This window comes from Cnephaeus nilssonii (assembly GCF_951640355.1).
Source record: "Cnephaeus nilssonii genome assembly, chromosome: 6".
Taxonomy (NCBI): Eukaryota; Metazoa; Chordata; class Mammalia; order Chiroptera; family Vespertilionidae; genus Cnephaeus; species Cnephaeus nilssonii.
Genome location: NC_137077.1, coordinates 87,739,275 through 87,760,228, shown reverse-complemented (window position 1 = coordinate 87,760,228; position 20,954 = coordinate 87,739,275). Strand labels below are relative to the sequence as shown.

The following is a 20,954-nucleotide window of genomic DNA, read 5'->3' as shown; positions in this document are numbered from 1 at the left end:
CCCTGCTGGCCCTATTGCTCCTAATTGCCCTCCCCTGCTGGCCTGGTCACCCCTAACTGTCCTCCCCTGCCAGCCTGATCGCCCCTAACTGTCCTCCCCTGCCAGCCTGGTTGCTACCAACTGCCCTCCCCTGCAGGCCTGGTACCCCCCAACTGCCCTCTCCTGCAGGCCTGCCGCCCCCCCCCCCCCACAACTGCCCTCCCCTGCAGGCCTGGTTCCCCCCAACTGCCCTTCCCTGCAGGTCTGGTCCCCCCCAACTGCCCTCCCCTGCAGGCCCGGTTACCCCCAACTTCCCTCCTCTGCCGGCCTGGTCACCCCTAACTGCCCTCCCCTGCAGGCTTGATCACTCCCAACTGCCCTCCCTTGCAGGCCTGGTCCCTCCCAACTGCCCTCCCCTGCCGGCCATCTTGTGGTGGCCATCTTGTGACCACATGGGGGTGGTCATCTTGTGTGAGGGTGTGATGGTCAATTTGCATATTACCTCTTTATTATATAGTATGGCTGTTATAGGTATAGCACTTTCCTGAGTTCTGTGAGTTACTCTAGTTAATTATTGAATCTGAAGAGGTTGTGGGAAATTCTGCCTGAATTTGTAGTAGCCAGACTCTGCCATAATTTTTAAACTTTGAGTTATTTTTTATATTCTTCCTCTCCCATTCTTTCCATCTTGGCTGAAAAATCCTTTTTTTTTTTTTTTTTTTTTTAGCTTTTTATGTGTAGAGCTGCTTTTTTTAGATGAGTATGTCAGTCACTGTGCTGTAGATTTTATGCATAGTTTACTTAATCTTTATGGCAAACCCACGAGTTTGGCCATATTTTCAGATTTTACATGGAGCTTGGAGAGATCATTTGTCCACAGCTAGTAAATGGCAAACTGGAATTTGCATTCCTGTCGGACTCCAAAGCTGTCATTCTGTACTGTCTCTTCCACCCCACTCTCCATCAGAACTAGTTTTTCCTAGTTATGGCTTTGTTCTTTTGCTTTTGAACCTGATATCTATAGCCCGTTCACTCTTTTCTAAATTACACAGGCATTTGAGTATGCTTGCTCATGTTCACTTGTTCTCTCTGCCTCCATCCTCCTTTCTCTTTTCCCTTTTCTCTTCCCTTCACTCTCCTTTCCATTCCATTCATTCATGCATACACACTTAATATTTGACTCTATGAAATTCTTAATTATCTTTTATTGAAATGCTTTAAAAATTCAGTTTCATTGTAATATAGAAAACTCTATACCTTTGTCTGAGGTTATTGAATTCCTAGTCACTATTTTGGATAAGAATCATCAATCTTACTGAAGTCCTAACTGATGCTCAGAAGTGTAGTTCTACATCAAATTCTGCTATTGGCTTAATCTGGAGTTTTAGGCAGGTCACTTCTCTTTGAGTGTTGTTTTCATGTCTTTAAAGTAGAAATGACTAGATTTGGGATTATAAAGAGAAAAGAGCTTAAAAAATATGAAAAATTATTATGAATGTTCCCAATTTATTATTAGCCTTTAATAGACCCTCTTTATCTTCAGTCTGTAACTGATTGCTGCTAAAAAGGGAAAATCAGTTTATATCCCAGATGACACTTGGTTGTTCAGCTATATTTCAGGAAGGGAGACTTGATTACTGGATTCCTTTACAGACATGTGGCATTTGGGTGGACAAAAATTGATGTGTACCATTAAAAATGAAGAACATTTTTCCCTGGGTGGGTATCTCATTTGGAGCATCGTCCTGATACACCAACATTGTGGGTTCGATCCCTAGTCAGAGCTCAGACAAGAAGCAACCAATGAATGCATAAATAGGTGGAACAATAAATGGATGTTTCTCTCTCTCTCTCTCTGTGTCTTTCACTCAAATCATTTTATTTTTAAAAATGAATAGCATTTTTTTACTAGTTCTACCATTTGATTACCTGAATAAAGTGGACTTTCAACTATTAGTCTCCAGAAGAGTCAGAGAATCAGCAGGGGTTTGAGATCTCACTGTATTGTGACTACAACATATGGCCCATCTTGAAATTTGCCGGGGGATGAGGGTGGGGCCCTACAGAAAGATTAAGTGCTAGGGTACACCCCTTATGTTTTTACTTGATTGGCTATTGCTATTATAGGAATGGAATGCGAGAAACAAAGATTCTATCCGAAGAGCAGTCGAGCACAGCAATGTGGTCATCAATCTTGTTGGGCGAGACTGGGAAACCAAGTAAGTCTTAACTCATTTCTTTGTGTAAGCTGTCTTAGGGTTCTGTAGACTCTTGTTGGGCACTGTCTGTATGTTAAGCATTGTAGTGATGACATTTTAAATCAGTTCATCAATAGGCAACCATTTACATACTAACCATTTGCATACATAGCAACCCTCCTTCCCCTTAGGGGATTTAGTTGCATAAGTTTGGTATAAGAAAGCAGTGTGATGTGCAACCCATAAGAAGTATATATGATTGTGTCAGTGTGGTCCGTGTCATCAACTGGACAGGATGACCAATACTGGTCCTGTGCTTGGATCTTTCCAGCTGGGATGGGGTTTGGTAGAATTTTGCCTGTTCAACTGTCAACAAGGTGACCATTGTGTTTTCCAGTGTGACAATGTTCTAGATCTGTTCTCCACATTGTTAACTGAAGATGGCATGAGTACTGGTTTGAACAGTTCTTGTGTGAGTTGTTTATCAACAACTAATGTTTAAAACCTGTAATTCCACAAAACTTTATTCAGACCTGTTTTTGTAGCATTTACTAAAGTTTGACTTAGATTTGTTTATATATGTCTACCTCATCAAATGCTCTTAAGTACTTTGATGACTTGGAGGGTCTTAGTCAGCATTATACCTACCAGAGTGACTAACAGTGTAAAATAGAGTAAGCATTTAGTAAATGTTGTTGGATTAAACTGGTGACTGACTGTTCTTTTTAACCCTGAGAGAAACAAAGGCCTAGTATAAAAAGTGATTTCCCTGGTTCCGGTGCTTTCCTCATCCCTACCCAAACAGTGCAGACAGATTTTTTTCAAGGCCCTCAGCCTTGGAATTTGTTGAGGACACAAAACATTATGCATGCTGATTTATAACATTAGTAAACCTTGAATCATATATATAGTAATAACAGTGAGCAGTAAAATAAAGTAATTAAGTTTCATTTTGGGTGAAATCATTGCTGTTTTACAGTTCAGATATTATGAATTCCAGCACTAGTATGAAAATCAGCTTACTAACAGAAAGCTTTGAAATCCTGAGTTAAGTGTTCTTAGCCGATCTCCTTTTCTTCTAGAAACTTTGATTTTGAGGATGTTTTTGTAAAAATTCCCCAAGCAATTGCTCAGGCGTCCAAGGAAGCCGGAATTGAAAAATTTATTCACATTTCACATCTGAATGCTGATATTAAAAGTACTTCTCGATATCTGAGAAATAAGGTAAGTAACCAGTTGATTTGGGAAGTGGTTCACAGAGCCTGAGTTTCCTGGCCCCTTTGAAACATGAGTTAACCTTTTGCACTCGGATGTCGAGTGTGACTCGACACAGCATCGGTAGCAGCTCTTTTTATACTCTTTGAATGTATCAATAATTTGAAATATAAAAAAATCCAAGTAAATAAGTTTGTATGAAAAGAAACTCCAGTTTTTTATTCTACTGCCGCGCTTTGTAAAATCTGGGGTATTTAAAAAATTAAATCCCGAGTAGAATAAAGGAATCGAGAAAAAAGCAAGCGAGTGCAAAGGGTTAAGTTTTCACTCAGGGTTTCTCATTGACATATCCAGGATTAAAAGTGGTTTTTAATTCTCCATAACAGAATTAGATTTGTGTGAGGGAGCATGTGCGTGTGCATTGTGTTCTGCCATTTTGGTTGAGTGCCTTCTATTTGCAGGGAACTACGCTAAGGGACTTCAGAGATGGATAGACCATATTATTATCCTCTAAAATGCAGTTTCTTGGGGCATAATAGAATTACACAGTAAACAAAAATGGTAGAGTATGATTCCTGCCCGAAAGAGTCATACCTGTGTCACCTACCAAGGTTACAGGATCATCTTGTTTTCTCAAACCCCTTGTATAGTTATGACCTTGTGCTACATCTGAAGGGGTGATCTGAAGACTGAGAATGACCAGAGGTCCTTGACAGTGGCTCCAACTTTTCAACCCACTGCATTCCTTTATTGAACAAATTGTTTATAAAGCATCTACTATGTGCTACATTGTATTAGGCATTGGAGATATAGGAGTAAATAAAACAGACATGGTCTTAGCCCATATCTAGTTTCTAGTCCATTGAGGAAAATAATTCCTGATGTACCAGGTATTACAAAATAGCTGTGGGAGCCTATAATGGAGGGGAGAGGGCGCTTTTAATTACTAGCATCAGAAAATTCAGCGTAAACTGTCTTAAACAAAAAGGAACTCAGAGGTCCACATATCTGAAAAAGCCAGCAGTAGGAAACCTTAGCCATATTGTTGCCAAGGTTCGTGAGGGCTTCAGCTTTGTTTCTCTGTGATTCTGTGTGTGTGTGTGTGTGTGTGTGTGTGTGTGTGTGTGTGTTTCATACTCACAAAACTGCCTGACAGTACCCTAGGCTTCATATTTTCATACTACACTAGAGAGAGAAAGTTCACACTGCCTGCCTCTGCCCTGGCATTTATAGAATCATCTGAATTCATGATTGTTTGGAAGCGACAGGGCAGGGGAAGTCAGTGGTGAGAAAGAGGGAAGAGTCAAATATGTCCAGCTCTTTGGCTTAAACCACTGGGTGGACAGTGGTGCTATTGAATAAGATGAGAAACATTTGTAACTAAGCTTTAGGGCATTGGTTCTTGACCATAGCTACACATTAGAATCACTGAAGGAGCTTTGAAAAATCCTGATGCCCAAGCCGCACTGAGATCAATTCAAATAGAATCCATTGGAATACAATTTGGCATCAGTATTTTTAAACTCTCCCTAGATAATTTCAGTGTGCAGCAAAGATTGAGAAATACAATTTATGGATAATGGAAGAGGATGATGATTCAGTTTTGGACTTGGGTAGCTTTTCATATATGTGTCAATCGTCCAGGTAATGGGGATGAATGGGATTTATGATCCTGCAGCTCAGAAGAGAGGTCTGGGTTCGAGGTATAAATTAGGGAGTCACCAGCATTTGTTGGTAATTGAAACAGTTGGAGGGGATAAGTTGGAGGGGATAAGGTGGAAACATGGATTGAGAAGAGAGCTTTGGACTGGGCCCAGGGGAATACCAGTGATTAGTGGTCTGCTAGGTGAGGACTACCAAAACAAACAAAGAACTCAGAGTGAACGTGATCAGGTAGGAGGGACACCAGGAGATGTGAGGTTATGAAAGCCAAGGGAAGACAGTGTTGCAAGGAGGGAGTAGTTACTAATGATGCTACTGAGAAGCCAAGTAAGTGAGAACTCTAGAGTAACCTTGGATCTACTGATATAGAGGCCATCGGTGATCTTAACCTAGAATCGTTTGAGTGCAAACATTGGGGCAGAATCCAGAGTAAAGGTGAGTGAGAAGTTAGTAGGAGCTGAGGCAGTGGGACAGTAAGGGCAAGTAGTTTAGGTGGTTTGGTAAAAGGATGGAGTGTGGGACAGATGGACAGAAGGCTGGAGGGTCACATGAAGTTGGAAAATTATTTTTCTTTTAAGGTAGAAGATCTTGGTTTAAAAGACATTGTTGAAAAGCTGGTGGGATGGTGCTGGTAAAGAGACTGAGACTGAAGATATAGGAGAGAAAATGGGGCAGGTTCCTGAGAAAGTTAAAGGAGGTGAGCTCCAAAGCATTGATGGTGGTACTGCTCCTCTGATGTGGTAAGAAGGAAGGAGAAAATGTTGGTTCATGCACCTGAGTTTGTAGATTAAGTACTGAGAACTGAGGTGATTTTTTTCCTGCGGTATATCTTCTCTTTGCATTAACAGGTAATGTCATTTACTGAAAGGGGGAGGAAAATAAGGAGAAATTTGAATAGAATAGAAAATGTCTGAAATTGTAATATGGGAGAGTAAAGTAACAATAAGAAAACACTATATGTGGGAAATGTTAAGGACCCAGTTAAAACTGGTGAATTTACAGTCATGTGTCACTTACAGTTACATTCTAAGAAATGCGTTGTTATGCCATTCTGTCTTATGACCATTGTAGAGTGCACATATACAAACCTAGATGGTATAGCCTGTTGCTCTCAAGGCTACAAGCCTGTACAGCATGTTACTGTACAAACAACACAAGATTAAATCAAGAACAAGCAAAAATATAAGTAGAAAGAGTACACATTAAAATAACAATAAAAAGTATAGTATAGTAAATATATAAACAAGTAACAGTTGTTTGTTATTATTATCAAGTATTATGGACTGTACATAAATGTATATACTATTTTATATGACTGGCAGTGCAGTAGGTTTGTTTACATCAGCATCACCACAGACATGTGAGTAATGCATTGCACTAAGTTGTTAAGATGGCTACCCCATCTCTAGATGATGGGAATTTTTTTTTAGCTCCATTGTAATCTTATGGGCTCACCATAGTGTAAGTGGTCTGTTGCTGACCAAAATGCTATGTGTGCATGACTATATAGTGATACCAATTTGTGATTTTTATTTAATTTCTTCCAACTCTGAAGGCAGAAGGAGTTCATGGCTCAGAGAAGGAGAGTGATAGGGTTCTCCCAGGATTGGTATTTTGCCTAGTGGGTGGAGTAATGACAAGGCATTTTACAGTATTGGTAAGAGAGTGATTGAAAAGTTGGACTGTGGAATCTAATCAGAGACAAAGGATGTTTGGAAGGGTTGATATAGAGGAAAGCAGAATCAGTGGACTAGAGTTCCTGAAAAGGTTGAGAAACAGAGTATGTCAGGAATAGATAAGCAAGAACAAGCAGGCTGGAAGTGTAGGAAATTGTTCTCTGAGAGGAAGGTGTCTTCATATAGTGTCAGAAGAAGGGCACTTCCAGTTGTTGATATGGTCTGTGTCCTGACCGAGTTGAGAGTGCAGAAGTGGACTGAAGAGATGGTCGTTGGAGTTGAGAGGCTCAAGAAACAAGAGATTCAAGTCCACTTGGGCATTGATGTCACCCACAGTGGTGGTTTAGGTGGAAAGAAAATTGGGGTGGAAAGGAAGATTGATATCTGCATTGAACAAGAGGCCTTGTCTAGGAGGTGAGTAGATGACAACAAGTGAGGACAGGAAGATGAAGGACCTACCCGGCCAACCACACAGCTCTTTCTCTGGCAGGATGCTAAGTTGTTGACACAAACCAGAGAATCAGTAATTAGAAGGAAAAATGGAGGCTAGAAAAATTCTACTTTGATTTTTCTCCTTCTGTGTAAGCTTCCCTATAATAATTATGAGAAGAAACCCAACAAGAGCTATAAGAAACAGGGACTTTTTTTAATGTGTGATTTAAAAATTTTCTGTGTAATTGAGATTTATGAACAGTACCATTACTTTAATCTGGAGGAACATATGACCTTTGAAATATAAGTAGTGTCCCAATAGTGAAAAAAAAAAGGATGCTTTTTTCACTCATTTCAGAACTCTTGTTTGTTTGGTTCCTTTAGGCTGTTGGAGAGAAAGAAGTGAGAGATGCATTTCCAGAAGCCACTATCATAAAGCCGTCAGACATCTTTGGACGAGAGGATAGATTCCTCAATTATTTTGCAAGTGTGTATTCTTTCTTAACTAGGGGCCCAGTGCACAAATTCATGCACCTTGAAAGGAACTGTGGGCCACAAGGCTGCAGTGGGCATAGGGGCGGGTCTCGGCCCATCTTCCGCGCCACTGCTCAGCCCCTCCCGCCGCGTCCCCTGGTCCCCTGTCTGCCAGTCCCCTGTCTGCTGGCAGCCCTGCTCCCGCCGCCACCACTCCCATGTGCTGATGGCGCTGGCCCCGCTCACACTCGCTGAGCAGGGGGAGGTGGAGAAGCCCTCAGGGGTGATTGGCAGCTGCCGCTCACACCCGCTGCCACTGCCAGCGCTGGTCCAGATCACTTGGCACTGGCAGCGGGTGTGAGCGGCAGCTGCCAATCACCCCTGAGGGCTTCTCCACCTCCCCCTGCTCAGCGAGTGTGAGCGGGGCCAGCGCCATCAGCACATGGGAGTGGCGGCGGCGGAGCAGGGCTGCCAGCAGACAGGGGACTGGCAGACAGGGGACCAGGGGATGCAGCAGGAGGGGTTGAGCAGTGGCCTGCAACTAAGGTACGTGACCTTGATGGGAATTGAACCCGGGACTCTTTGGTCCACAGTTTGATGCTCTATCCACTGAGCTAAACCGGCTAGGGTACTATTGATATTTTAATAGTATTGTCTTCCAATTCACAAACATGGGATGTCTTTTCATTCATTTGTGTCTTTAAATATTTTTGGTAATGTTTCATAGTTTTCATGGTGCAGGTCTTTAGCCAACATGGTTAAGTTTTTCCTAAGTATTTTAATTCTTTTTCTGATGCTCTTATAAATAATTTCTACTTTTATATATTTTTTGAAAAGCTCTTTTTACCCTTACATTTATTCCATTTGGGATTTGATTTGTTTTGGTTTATGGTGAGATGTGAACCATTTCTTTTTTCCCCCAAGTAGTATTGTCTCAGCACAATACATTAAATAATATTTCCATTTTCCATGTATTTGTGATACTGCATTTTTTATATACTAAATTCCCATTCTTTTTTTAAAATCTTTACCTGAGGATACCTGAGGATATATTTTTATTAACTGTAGAGTTGGGGGAGGGAGGGAGAAAACAGAGAGAGAGAGAGAGAGAGAGAGAGAGAAACATCAATGTGAGAGAGAAACATTGATAGGTTGCCTCCCGTATGCAACCTGACCAGGGAATAAACCCACAACCTTTTTCGGTGCATGGGATAATGTGCCAACCAACTGAGCCACCATACAGGGCCTAAATTCCCATTCTTAACAGCATCTTTTTCTGGGTTATGTACGTTATATCACTGATCTGTTGATTGCTATATCCTCCTTAAAATGGGGTGCAATTTTGTTTTCGAGTCCAGTCTTAGGAGTGGTCATACATTTAGCAGTATAGAGTAGAAGACAAGTAGCCAAGCCATTTGACCTGTTTCCCTTTCTCTCAGTGTCCTTAAATCCAGGGTGGGGCAAAAGTAGGTTTACAGTTGTGAGTATGAAAAATAATATACTAACAAATAATACAAGGATAAACTCTGTGTTTCACCTACTCACAACTGTAAACCTACCTTTGCCCCACCCTGTATTTAGCCTTTTTACTTTCCATATCTGTTGTCTGAAAAGAAAAGGGCTGCTCATTCATTTTCTCAGACTCACCTACCTTTATTTCATTATTTCTGTTATGCAAAATGATTATGTTAACCTGGAATACCTGGAGGTGGTAGGTTTTTAGCAGCTTAGGCATTCTAAGAATAGTTCTTTCTTCTGCCAGATATGCGCTGTTTTGGTGGTGTTCCTCTTGTGTCCTTGGGCAAGAAGACAGTGAAACAACCAGTATATGTAAGTACTGTGGATGAAGGGTGACCAGTTTTCTGGTTTTATCCTAATCCTGTAACTCTTGTCATTTACTTCTTTGTCAGTTTGCTTCAACTGGTTGCCTTTCAGTTTACCTAAGAGTGACATGAATTCTCTATGTCTTGTTCGTTCATTTAAGGAAAATGTATTGAACCCTTAATATACTAGGCACACTGTACATGTCATGGCAGATAAAGAGATATTAACTATATATACACACAAATAGCTATCCTCAAGTTGGTCTCCATCAGAGGCATATTAGCAAAGCAGTGATCATACAGTGTGATCAGTGCCGTGACTGGGAGAGAGATTTACAGGGTTATGTGAGAGGGATATCTAATCTAGACTTGATGGTCAGGAAAGGCCTCTCAGAGGAAATGACATATCAGGTGAGACCTTAAAAATGATTAACAGTAAATCAGATGAAGAGTTTGGGGAAGAGTATCCTATGCAGAGGGAACAGTGTGTACAGGAACCCAGAGGTGAGAGAGCATGTTAGATTCCATATTATATTGAACTAGAGTTTCTCACTCAACTGTGGCACTATTGACATTTTTGGCCAGATAATCAGTTCTTTGTTGTAGGAGCTATTGTAGCTGTATTTCTGGCTTCTGGCCACCAGATGGCAGTAGCATCCCCTACCAACCCCCCAGTTGTGACAATTAAAACTGCCTCTAGGCATTTGCCAAATATCTCTTGGGTGTCAAAGTCACCCCAGGCTGAAAACCACAGTTTGAAACTATATAAAATTATTATTTTTGAAAGTCAAAGTGGTAGAATTGTAGGCCAGCCCATGTGGTTTAGCCTAATAGTTTGAGATAGCTTAGTAACAGAGTTAGGAGCTTGGAGTCATGGTGGGTAAAGGCACATCAGGAAGGCCTGACAGCCATCTATATATATATAAAAGTCTAAGCGACCGAACACACTGACAGTGATGGCGAACCGATGACACGCGGCCACTGAGGCGGCCGCATGCCGAGGATAAAACATTTGCGAAATAATGTTTTTTCCTCAAAGTGACACACTACCCTAGTTATGCTCAGTTTTTTGGCGAAGTTTGACACACCAAGCTCAAAAGGTTGCCCATCACTGACCCAGTGACTGGTCCAATGGTCACTATGATGCTCACTGACAACCAGGGGGCAGATACTCAATGCAGGAGCTGCCTTCTGGTGGTCAGTGCGCTCCCACAGTGGGAGCGCTGCTTAGCTGACTGACAGGTGCCAGACACTGGGCTCACGATTGGCAAACGCAGCTGCAGTGGTGTGAGCCTCTCCTGCCTCCATGGCAGCACTACCGAGTGGTGGCAGGCACAGTGGGGCCGGGATGAGCGGGATGTCAGACTGACTGCTGATTTTGGCCCGATCCCCACAGTCCTGGCAGAGGGACCCCACTGGATCACAAATCTGTGCACTGGGCCTCTAGTATGAAGATAAATACCTTTGACTAGAAAAAGTATTTTAAAACTTCCAATGTAAAGATGGTTTGAGCTCTTAAGAAGTCTGTTTTTCAGTAAGTTTTTGAAAACAGACATGCCATTATTTTAATTTTATCATGGGTTTGTCTCTGTGTGTGTGATTGATGTGGCCTTCTTTTCTTCTTCTCTCCCTCCTTCCCTCCCTTTCTCCTTTCCTGCCTCTCTTCTTTTTTCTTTCTCTCTCCTGAATCTCTCTATTTCCCTCCCTCTCTTGTCAACAATCACCTAAACACATGTTTTAATTTCTTATAGGTTGTAGATGTATCCAAAGGAATTGTGAATGCAGTTAAGGATCCAGATGCCAGAGGGAAAACTTTTGCCTTTGTTGGGTAGGTGGTTAGAGTTTGACTTTAAAATTGTGTTACCTGTTAAAATGAAGCACTCATTGATTTACAGCAACAATAATTTCTAAACATGTCACTCACTAACAGATTATTCATTGCATTTTTATGGTTTCTTTCTTCTATGTATTTATTCCAGAAACCTACTCCCTTAGCCCAAAGACCAGTGTGTCTCAAAGAGTTGTCCAAAGGCCATCATTATCAGAATCTTCTGAATGCTTATATTAAATCAGAATGTGAAGGAACCTGGGAATCTGCTTTTTAATAAGTGATTTTTCTGTCACCAAAGGCCGAGAACCACTTCCCTAGAGAATTATATATACATAGTCCCGTGACCACCACAGATGGTTTTGTATCACTCCAGTGATGTTTTTAATATATAAAAGGATATTACTATAAATGCTAAAACACAGAATACTTTTACGGAGTAAGTACAGTTGCAAAATCAAATTAATTTTGCTAAAGTATCTTAATGCCCCAAAAGGTAGAAAATGGCTGGTTTAGGGTACAGTTGCTAATGCTGTGCAAGACTGATCTTTTGTTATATGTTCTCTTTGTTGAAGTTTGCTCTCCAGAAAAATGGGACACTGTTAAACTGACTTTCCTGAAATTGTTAAATTATGACATAGCTAGATTTAGAACCTTTATACTGAATTGACTAAACTAAAAAACTAAGACTTAATCTATCAAGTTCAAAAGTACCAGATCCATCTAACAATTGGCTCAGAACCCCATCATTCTGTGAAGGAAACTAGTGGTGCCTGATGTTTTGTGACATGTGGGAATCTGATTCAACAATGAAGGGATAGCCTAATTCCTAATATTTGATTCTACAAAAAAGACACTTTTCTCTCTCAACCAGATGCATAGTATTTATTTCCAGGATTATGAATTCATACATTTTTATGTGTCACTATTATTACAAGTTTAGTTAAAAAATTTTTTTGGTGCATAAAAAGACTATAGTGTGTTTCCATGTCAACCAGCTGCTGCAAGATGTATGTCTCTCTTCAAATTCCCAGTTTGGTACATTAGCATGCAGTTATATGACCTAGAAAAATCACTTACAAAAACATGTTTTTAGTACAGGTTTTGTAAAACACAAGATTCAAACACAGCAGGCTTTAATTAAGAGGTACTTAGACCAGGATACTAAGGAACAGATGAACAGAAATGGCTTTACAAACTTTGCTTGCTTACTGCTCAGTGGGGATGGCTCTGGGGTAAGTTAGCCATTTTCTTTGGCTTTGCCCAGCCACTTCAGTCTCTTTGCTAGCCTCTGGTAAGTCATACTTGTTTGGCACAGTGATGGGTCAAGTAATGCTAGACTTGGCAGTGTAGGCATTTTTCCTTGTGAAATTATAAAAATACATCTATATTTCTCTTTTGCCTCTTCAGTTCCAGGGGAAAACTTTGCTTGTTTCCTTGACACTTTGAGGTTAAGGCAGAAGCATAAGACCTGAATTTTGCTTCTAGTTTTTTCATAGTTACTAATTATATGATAGTGGCCCATTCTGCTTATTGTTCATTTAACAAATACCTATGGTCTCACACGCGCGCACACACACACACACACCTGTGAGAACTAATAAGTTCAGCAAGATCATAAGGTTCAACATCAGTACATAAAAAATCAGTTTTCTATGTTAGCATATGAACAATCTAAAATAAAATTAAGAAAATAATTTTATTCAAAATAGCATAAAAAAGAATAAAATACTTAGGTGTAAATTTAACAAGAGAAGTAGAGACCTATACACTGAAAATTACAAAACATTGTTAAGGGAAATTAAGGAAGACCTAAATTTCATGGATTGGAAGAGTCAATATTGTTAAAATGGCACTTTCCCTAAAACTGATCTATATTTTCAACTTAATCCTATCAAAATTCCAGCAGGCTTTTTTTTTTGCGCAGATATTGACAAATTGATTTTAAATCTACATGGAAATGCAAAAGAAGCACTGTAGCTGAAACCATTTTGACAAAGAATTGTAAGGTTGTAGCAGTTAAGCTTCGTAATTTCAAAACTTACTATGAAGCTGCAATTATCAAGTGTGATACTGGCATAAAAATAGACATATAGGTCAGTGAAACAGACTTGATAGTCCAGAAATAAACCTTATGGGTGGTTGCTTTTTGACAAAGGTGCCATAACAATTCCAAGGGGGAAAGATAGTCTTTTTAGCAAATGGTACTGGTATATCCAAATGCAAAAAGATGAACATTGACCCTTACTTCACACCATACATGAAAACATTAACTCAAAATATATCAGAGACCTAAATGTAAGTGTTAAAACTTTTGGAAGATAAATAAAAAATCTTCTAGACCTTGGGTTAGGCAAAGATTTTTTTTAGATATGACAAAAGCATACTCCATAAAAGAAAAAATGGATAAATTAGACTTGATCAAGATTAAAAACTTTTGTATTCCAAAGACACTGTTAAGAAAATGGTAAAAAGACAAGTGAGGAGATCATCACTGAAAGAATGGGGCAGATCAGAGAGGTGTATGGAAAGTCTGAGGACACAGAAGAGATGGAAGTACTTTCTAGGACAGAGATGGGCAACCTTTTGAGCTTGGTGTGTCAAACTTCGCCAGAAAACTGAGCATAACTCGGATAGTGTGTCACTTTGAGGAAAAAACATTATTTCGCAAATGTTTCATCCTCGGCATGACACGCGTGTCATAGGTTCGCCATCACTGTTCTAGGAGAACAGGAAAAGGGCACTCCCAGGAGAGAATAGTAGGATTGCAAAGCAGAACTGAGTCTTCCATTTGAAGGTAGTGATCAAAAATCAAAGGTGAAGCCCATTCACCCAGTTGTACTTTCTGTACAACTCTGTCTTACTGGTGGTTTAGGCACTGAGAAGGCGAATATTTGGGTTAACCAGAGTATGGGTTTTGCTACACTGTATAGTGGAGAGGAGGCTGGAGGACAAGGTTTTGCTGAGGATATTTGCGAAGGAATAACTATGAAATCTAAGCTGGGAGGGACACAGGCTACAGTGTACCTTTGTCTGTGAGCAGGGGCATTTAAACCAGTCCTCAAGTCACTGTTAATGGAACACAAAAGTGCTTTAGAAGAGCTGAAAAGGAAGGATATTACGTATTAGTTTGCCTGTGAGTCCAGTATTGCTTGGCATCAAAAAGATTACAGGTTGTTCTTTGGCACAGCATATATTATATGCCCTGCAGTGATCTTCACATCCTTCTGGATTAGAAGAAAACTATTTAAGGGCTTTGTCCCCTAGCTGACATTTTCTGTCTTTCTTTTTATTTGTTTTGTTTTTGGGTGAAAATATCAGAACGATGAGGTTCTCACTAAATTCCTTTCATTTCACTGAGTTATCACAGGCTTTCTGATGCAAAAGGGATTAGAAAAGTGGGTGAAGAGATATTAAAATGTATTAGAAGCAACAATAATTATTAAAGCGAGGTTATACTGGTTCAAAACTATTCAGATCAGGAGAATGGAATATAAAGTCCAGAAACAGTCTTAAGTATATGTAAGAATATGGTATGTGATAAAGACAACATTTAAAAATATGGGGGAAGGTTACATAATTCAGTAAATGGTGTTATATCTTTACCTTATAATAATACAAAAACATATTGCTAAAGGTTCTGATGTTATGGATTTAAAAATAACAACTTATTGGTAAAAGTATTAGTAAAGATACTGTACTTTCTGGCGTATAAGACGACTGGGCATATAAGATTTTCCTGGGTTAAAAAGTCGTTTTATACGCCGGAAGATACGGTATATTGGACTATATTGATGGGATTAGATATAATGGATTAGATATATTGGACTACCGTATTTTCCGGCATATAAGACGACTTTTTAACCCAGGAAAATCTTATACGCCCAGTCGTTTTATAAGCCAGAAAATACAGTATATGGAAAGTTATGTGATGACTGGAGAGGGATTTTCTAAATATAAAGCCAAACCATAAAATAAAAGAAATCAGTAGTTTTAAGTGAAATGTTTAGACTTTTATATGCCACAAAACACCTAACCTTTAAAATGTAAAGAATAAACAATAAAAGATATTTCCAACTTTATTATTAAAATATAAAGAACTCTTAACAAATCAGTCTTATAGACAGGGACCCCAGGAGGAAAAAAGGAAGTGTAAATGGCCAAAAATATATAAAGAAAAAAATTAATATTTAGTATTAAAATAATGCTAATTAAAACTTTGAGGTACCTTTTTTTACCTGGCAGATTGACAAAATTTTGTTTATTTTTTAATGACTAAATTCATTTTTGGTGAGGGGGGTTACTAGCATTTTATGTAAATCGGTATAACATTTTTGGAAGGCAGTTTGGATGTATTCAATAAAAGCCTTAAACTCTCAAAGTATACTTTTTAGCTAGTTCTACTTCTAGAATGTATTATCCTATATAATAAAAGGCTAATATGCAAATCGACCGAACGGCAGAACGACCGGTCGCTATGACCTGCACTGACCACAGGGGGCAGACGCTCAATGCAGGAGCTGTCCCCTGGTGATCAGTACGCTCCCACAGGGGGAGTGCCGCACAGCCAGAAGCTGGGCTCAAGGCTGGCGAGCACAGCGGCAGTGGCAGTGGCCATGGCAACGCTAAGGATGTCTAACTGATGGCTTGAGCCCACTCCTTGGGCCTAATCCATCAGTCGGACAATCCCCAAGGGCTCCCAGACTGCAAGAGGGTGCAGGCCCAGTTGAGGGACCCTCCCCCCCAAGTGCATGAATTTCATGCACTGGGCCTCTAGTAAACACATAATTATGGATAAGTACAAATATTTACAATAAGAATGTTTATTAAAGCATTATTTTATAAAAGAAAAATATTTTATAGCTTAAACATCCAAAAATTGGGAATTGGTAAAATAGTTATAATTACTATACATGCAGTATGTGCAAGCATTAACATGCACTAGAATATATAATGACATTGACAGATGATTGTGATTTAATGTTAAATGAAAAAGACATTACAGAATAGGATGAACTGTAATCTTATATTTATAAAAACAAAAATGTATTTATAAGGAGATGAGAAGGATATATTTTGAATATATATATATATTTTTTTGAATATATTAACATTGTCTTTGGTGTGATTATGATGATTTTCCTTTGTGCTAATCTGTATTTACTATAGTGCATATGTGTTCCTTTTTCATAAGAAAAACGTTATTTTGTTAAATTAAAAAGGTGAATTTGTAGGTGCAAATAATTTGAATAATTGAATTTTGTTTTTCGTAGGCCCAATCGATACCTCCTTTTTGACCTGGTGCAGTATGTCTTTGGTATGGCTCACAGACCCTTCCTCCCATACCCTTTGCCACGTTTTGCCTATCAGTAAGTAAAGCACTTCTTTTTGTGCCTTCTAAAATAGAGCTAACTAGATACATTTGTTCATAATGCTCTCTCACTTAGGGTTATAGGGAGTATGTCCTTTATAGTGGTCTCGTAATCTCTAACTAGAATGTTGTCCTAATATCTTGATGTTAGTCTAGGAAAGAACCAGAGACGTCTAAGAAAGGGAAATGCAGATTAATGTGGATGAGAAAAATGATGTGTTGAGGGGTTAAATCTGCAGTTCTTCAAATTCTCCAATTAAAAATCACTGAGTTTTAATGTGGAGAAGTAACTTGGCAGGTTGGATAAAGGAGAGATCAGGTTTCTCTGTTTCATATCACTTACCCAGAAGTGGCAAAGGGACTCCTCTTTATTAAACCATTCTGGTCATGCAATTGGGGAAAGGAGCTAGGTTGGTTTAGACTTGGCCTATGGTTGCCTTGTCTTATTTCCCTGCTTCTTGGTTCATTTCTTCCATTTGTAGGTTTAGAAGCTCAGAATTATGTCACACACTTTCACATCCAGTTTGCCAGATTTTTTTATAAACCAGCATGGCAGTTCACTCCTTCATTTGTTTGTTCATCAAATGCCTGCTGTGTCATAGGCAGCGCACTAGGCACTTGAGATGTTACACTAAGCCCTGTAACTGAGGTATCAGAACAATAGTCAGTTAGAATGTAGTGTGATGATAACACCTAGAGAGAGTGTTCTATTTTCAGGCTGTCTTTACTTCCTCCTCATTTAATACTTATAATGACTCTGAAGTAGGTAGGGAAGAGTGTAGTGTGAGTGAAAGAGGGAGGCTAGGACAGAGCATGAGGAATACCTGCATTTAAAAAACCAGCAGAATAACAACTTTGTCAAGGAGGCTAAAAAAGTGTAATAAGAATGTTTAAGTGAAAAATGTAGAGTTTGTAAGCCTAAATACCCAAAGAAAAGTGATGTTTTGACTTTCTGTCTTTTAAAAAAAAATTTTTTTTCAATTATAGTTTACATGCAGTATCATTTTGTATTAGTTTTGGAAAAGGAGTCTTTTAAGGAGAGAATGAATGAATGAATGAATGAATGCTTTAAGAAGGGGAGCATTGCCCTGGCTGGTGTGGCTCGGTTGGTTGGGCGTTGTCCTCTGCACTGAAGAGTCACTGGTTTAATTCTCAGTCAGGGCACATGCCCTGGTTGCGGGTTTGATCCCCATTTGGAGTGTGACAGGAGGTAGCCAATCAATGTTATGCTCTCACATTGATGTTTTTCTCTCTCTCTCCTCCTCCCTTTCCTCTCTCTCTAAAAATAAATTTTAAAAAATAAAATAATTAAAAAAAGCCGAAACCGGTTTGGCTCAGTGGATAGAGCGTCGGCCTGCGGACTGAAAGGTCCCAGGTTTGATTCCGGTCAAGGGCACGTACCTTGGTTGCGGCCCCATCCCCAGTTGGGGTTGTGCAAGAGGCAGCTGATCGATGTTTCTCTATCATCCCTCTCTCTTCCTCTCTGTAAAAAATCAATAAAATATATTAATAAAAAAAAAAAAATTAAAAAAAAACACGAAGGGGGAGCATTGCTATTTGTTCACATCCATCTCCAACACCTAGAACAATGCTTGGCATACAGTAGGCATTGTTAATATTTGCACACTACTCAGCTTGCCCTACATCCTTAATGGAAGCATATTTGAATGTCTGAGGCTTAAATTAGATTGAATTTCAGACTTCTGAATGTTGGATCATTTTGTTTGTTTTGTTGGTGGTGGTAGCTTTATTTTACTTTTTAAGATTAGTGTCTCTTTGGTAGAGAATAATGAGTGGCAGCAGTTACAGCGGTCAGGCTGGGTTAACTTGAAAGAAAAGGTAACCTCACAGAGAGTTATGCCAGGACGTTGGTTCTTTTCTTTCTTTTAATTTTTTAAATTTTTATTGATTTCAGAAAGGAAAGGAGAGGGAGAGAGAGAGAAACATCAATAATGAGAATCATTGATCTGCTGCCTGCTGTACACCCCACACTAGGGATCGAGCCCACAACATGGGCATGTAATCTGACTAGGAATTGAATGAAGAACCTTCTGGTTCATAGGTTGGTGCTCAATCACTGAGCCACGCCGACTGGGCCGTTTTTTTTCTTTATTTTTTAAAAATATTTTTATTGATTTCAGAGAGAGGAAGGAGAGGGAGAGAGAGATAGAAACATCAGTGATGAGAGAGAATCATTGATCGGCTGCCTCCTGCACACCCCCCACACTGGGGATCGAGCTGGCAACTCTGGCATGTGCCCTTGATCGGAATTGAACCCAGGACCCTTCAGTCTACAGGCCGACACTCTATCCACTGAGCCAAACCGGCTAGAGCTGGGCGGTTTTCTTTAAAGAAAAATGCCTCTAGAGCAGTCTCTCTTCCTGTGGTTCTTATAAGCTAGCTTGAATATTGGGCACAGAGACACTTACCCCATGTGCTATATTTATTCCTTTGTCTAGATTGATAGCACGATTCTTTGAAATCAGTCCATTTGACCCCTGGACAACGAGGGATAGAGTGGAGCGGGTGAGTATAAGTGTGTTGAACATCTGCCTGGATAGATGCTGGGCAGAGAGCTGCATAGATGGGTAAGTTAGGAAAAGGTGAAAGATTTATATAATTTGAAGAGGAACCCAATTATAGAGACCGGCAGAAGTGGTTTTTGTTTGCTGGGGTTATTTTCATGCTCTTGTCTGCCTTTTGCCCTCTTGGAAAGGTCAGCCCTCTGCTTGTGCACTCAGACTCCCCCACTCTCAGCTTGCTCCAGGGTGTGGTTTCTCTGCTCCTTTTTCTCTGATGCTATTAATTTTTCTTTCTCTGTTGGCTCCTTTCCCTCAGCATACAAACATGCTTAAGAGCTCCACTCTTTTTTAAAAGACAAAACCCTCCCTTCCCACCCTGTTTTTGTGTGCCATTGCATCAAAACTCCTCAGAAGGGCTCTCTGTGCCTGCTGTTGACAGTTTCTTACTTCATTCTTTCTTTAACACACTTCACTCAGGCTTTTATTCCCGTTTTTCCCCTAAAATTGTTTTTTTCAAGGTTGCCTGTGATCTCCATTCTGCCAAATCCATAGTGAGTTTTCTGACGTCATCTTGCTGCATCCATGAGGTGCTCTCTTCTTCTTGCAACCCTGAATTTCCATCTCTTTTCTGGCCAGTTCTACATTCTCTTGGATTTCCTCTGGGTGGGCCATGCTTTTCGGTCTGCCTTCCTGGGTCATTCTCTTCCTGATCTCTAAATGTTCGGGGACCCCAGGGCTCTCTCCTCAGCTTTTTGCCATCTTTGCTTATTCTCTAAATGACCCTCATCTAGCTCCAGCTGCTCTATAACTCATAACTGTAGTTCTATCTCCAGCCCTGAATTGCCCCCCAACCCAGCAATGGGCTCTTATCAATTTAGATAATACTATAGTCATCTGAAATAGAACATGTCCATAAATAGAATTGCAAACCTGCCTCTGTCATCACAATTAACAGTATCACTATTAGCTCTGTTTGTCAAGTCAAAAATGTAGGATTTCTTCCTTTCTCATCCAGTCTAGATCTAAATCAATGCTCTCCCATAGAACTTCTGCAGTGCTGGGAATGTTTTATGATCTACAGTGTCTAAGATGTAACCACTAGCAACATGTCACTATTGAACACTTGACATGTGGCTTATGTGACTCTAGAAATAAGCTTTGAATTTTATTTAATTTTAGTTAAACTTAAATTTGGTTAGTGGCTATCGTATCGGAGAGCACAGCTCTACACCATCAGCAAGTATGATTCTGGCAACCCTCAAATACGTGCCAGATCTTACAACTTCTCCTCTTTCTACCTTTTCATTCAGCTTGTTATGAAAATGTTTATAATAGTATTTAAATTTTTCAACTTATAGAAAGGTAAAGGAAATAATTGTCTCTCCTCTACCCACTTTAATTCAAGTGGGTAGAGTCTTCGTTCTTACTGCCTTGAGCTGTCTCCTGTTGTCTCTCTGGTCCCTCTGCAGTGTGTTGGACTCCAGAGCTCTGGCTCTTCCCAGCCTGCTGTCTCCCATTCTAGTCTGACTCATTGATCATTCACCCACTGCCTATAAAAGTTTCTAGGGAGGACACAAAATAAAATAAAAATAATATACCACCTCTACCTTTGAAGACCTGTTGACCTTTTATCAATAAGAAATAGCCAAATTGTCCTTTGAATGTTACCCGAAAGCTAAAATGTAGAGAAGATGAAAAAATAGTCGTTGGAGAACAAATGTGAATAGACAGCTGATAGGGTGGAAAGCTAAGACCATTTCAAGGTGTCCTGTAT

At 39.8% G+C, this 20,954-nt stretch overlaps 1 protein-coding gene across 1 annotated transcript in view; it reads left to right on the top strand.

Moving 5' to 3' along the window:
• NDUFA9 (NADH:ubiquinone oxidoreductase subunit A9) overlaps positions 1-20,954 on the top strand; it is a 30,127-nt gene that overhangs the window by 8,122 nt on the left and 1,051 nt on the right. The window contains exons 4-10 of the mRNA XM_079773509.1: positions 2,107-2,198; positions 3,260-3,401; positions 7,547-7,649; positions 9,399-9,466; positions 11,211-11,287; positions 16,561-16,656; positions 19,118-19,184. Coding sequence (XP_079629635.1) covers positions 2,107-2,198; positions 3,260-3,401; positions 7,547-7,649; positions 9,399-9,466; positions 11,211-11,287; positions 16,561-16,656; positions 19,118-19,184 — 645 coding nt within the window. The remainder of the gene's footprint in view (positions 1-2,106; positions 2,199-3,259; positions 3,402-7,546; positions 7,650-9,398; positions 9,467-11,210; positions 11,288-16,560; positions 16,657-19,117; positions 19,185-20,954) is intronic.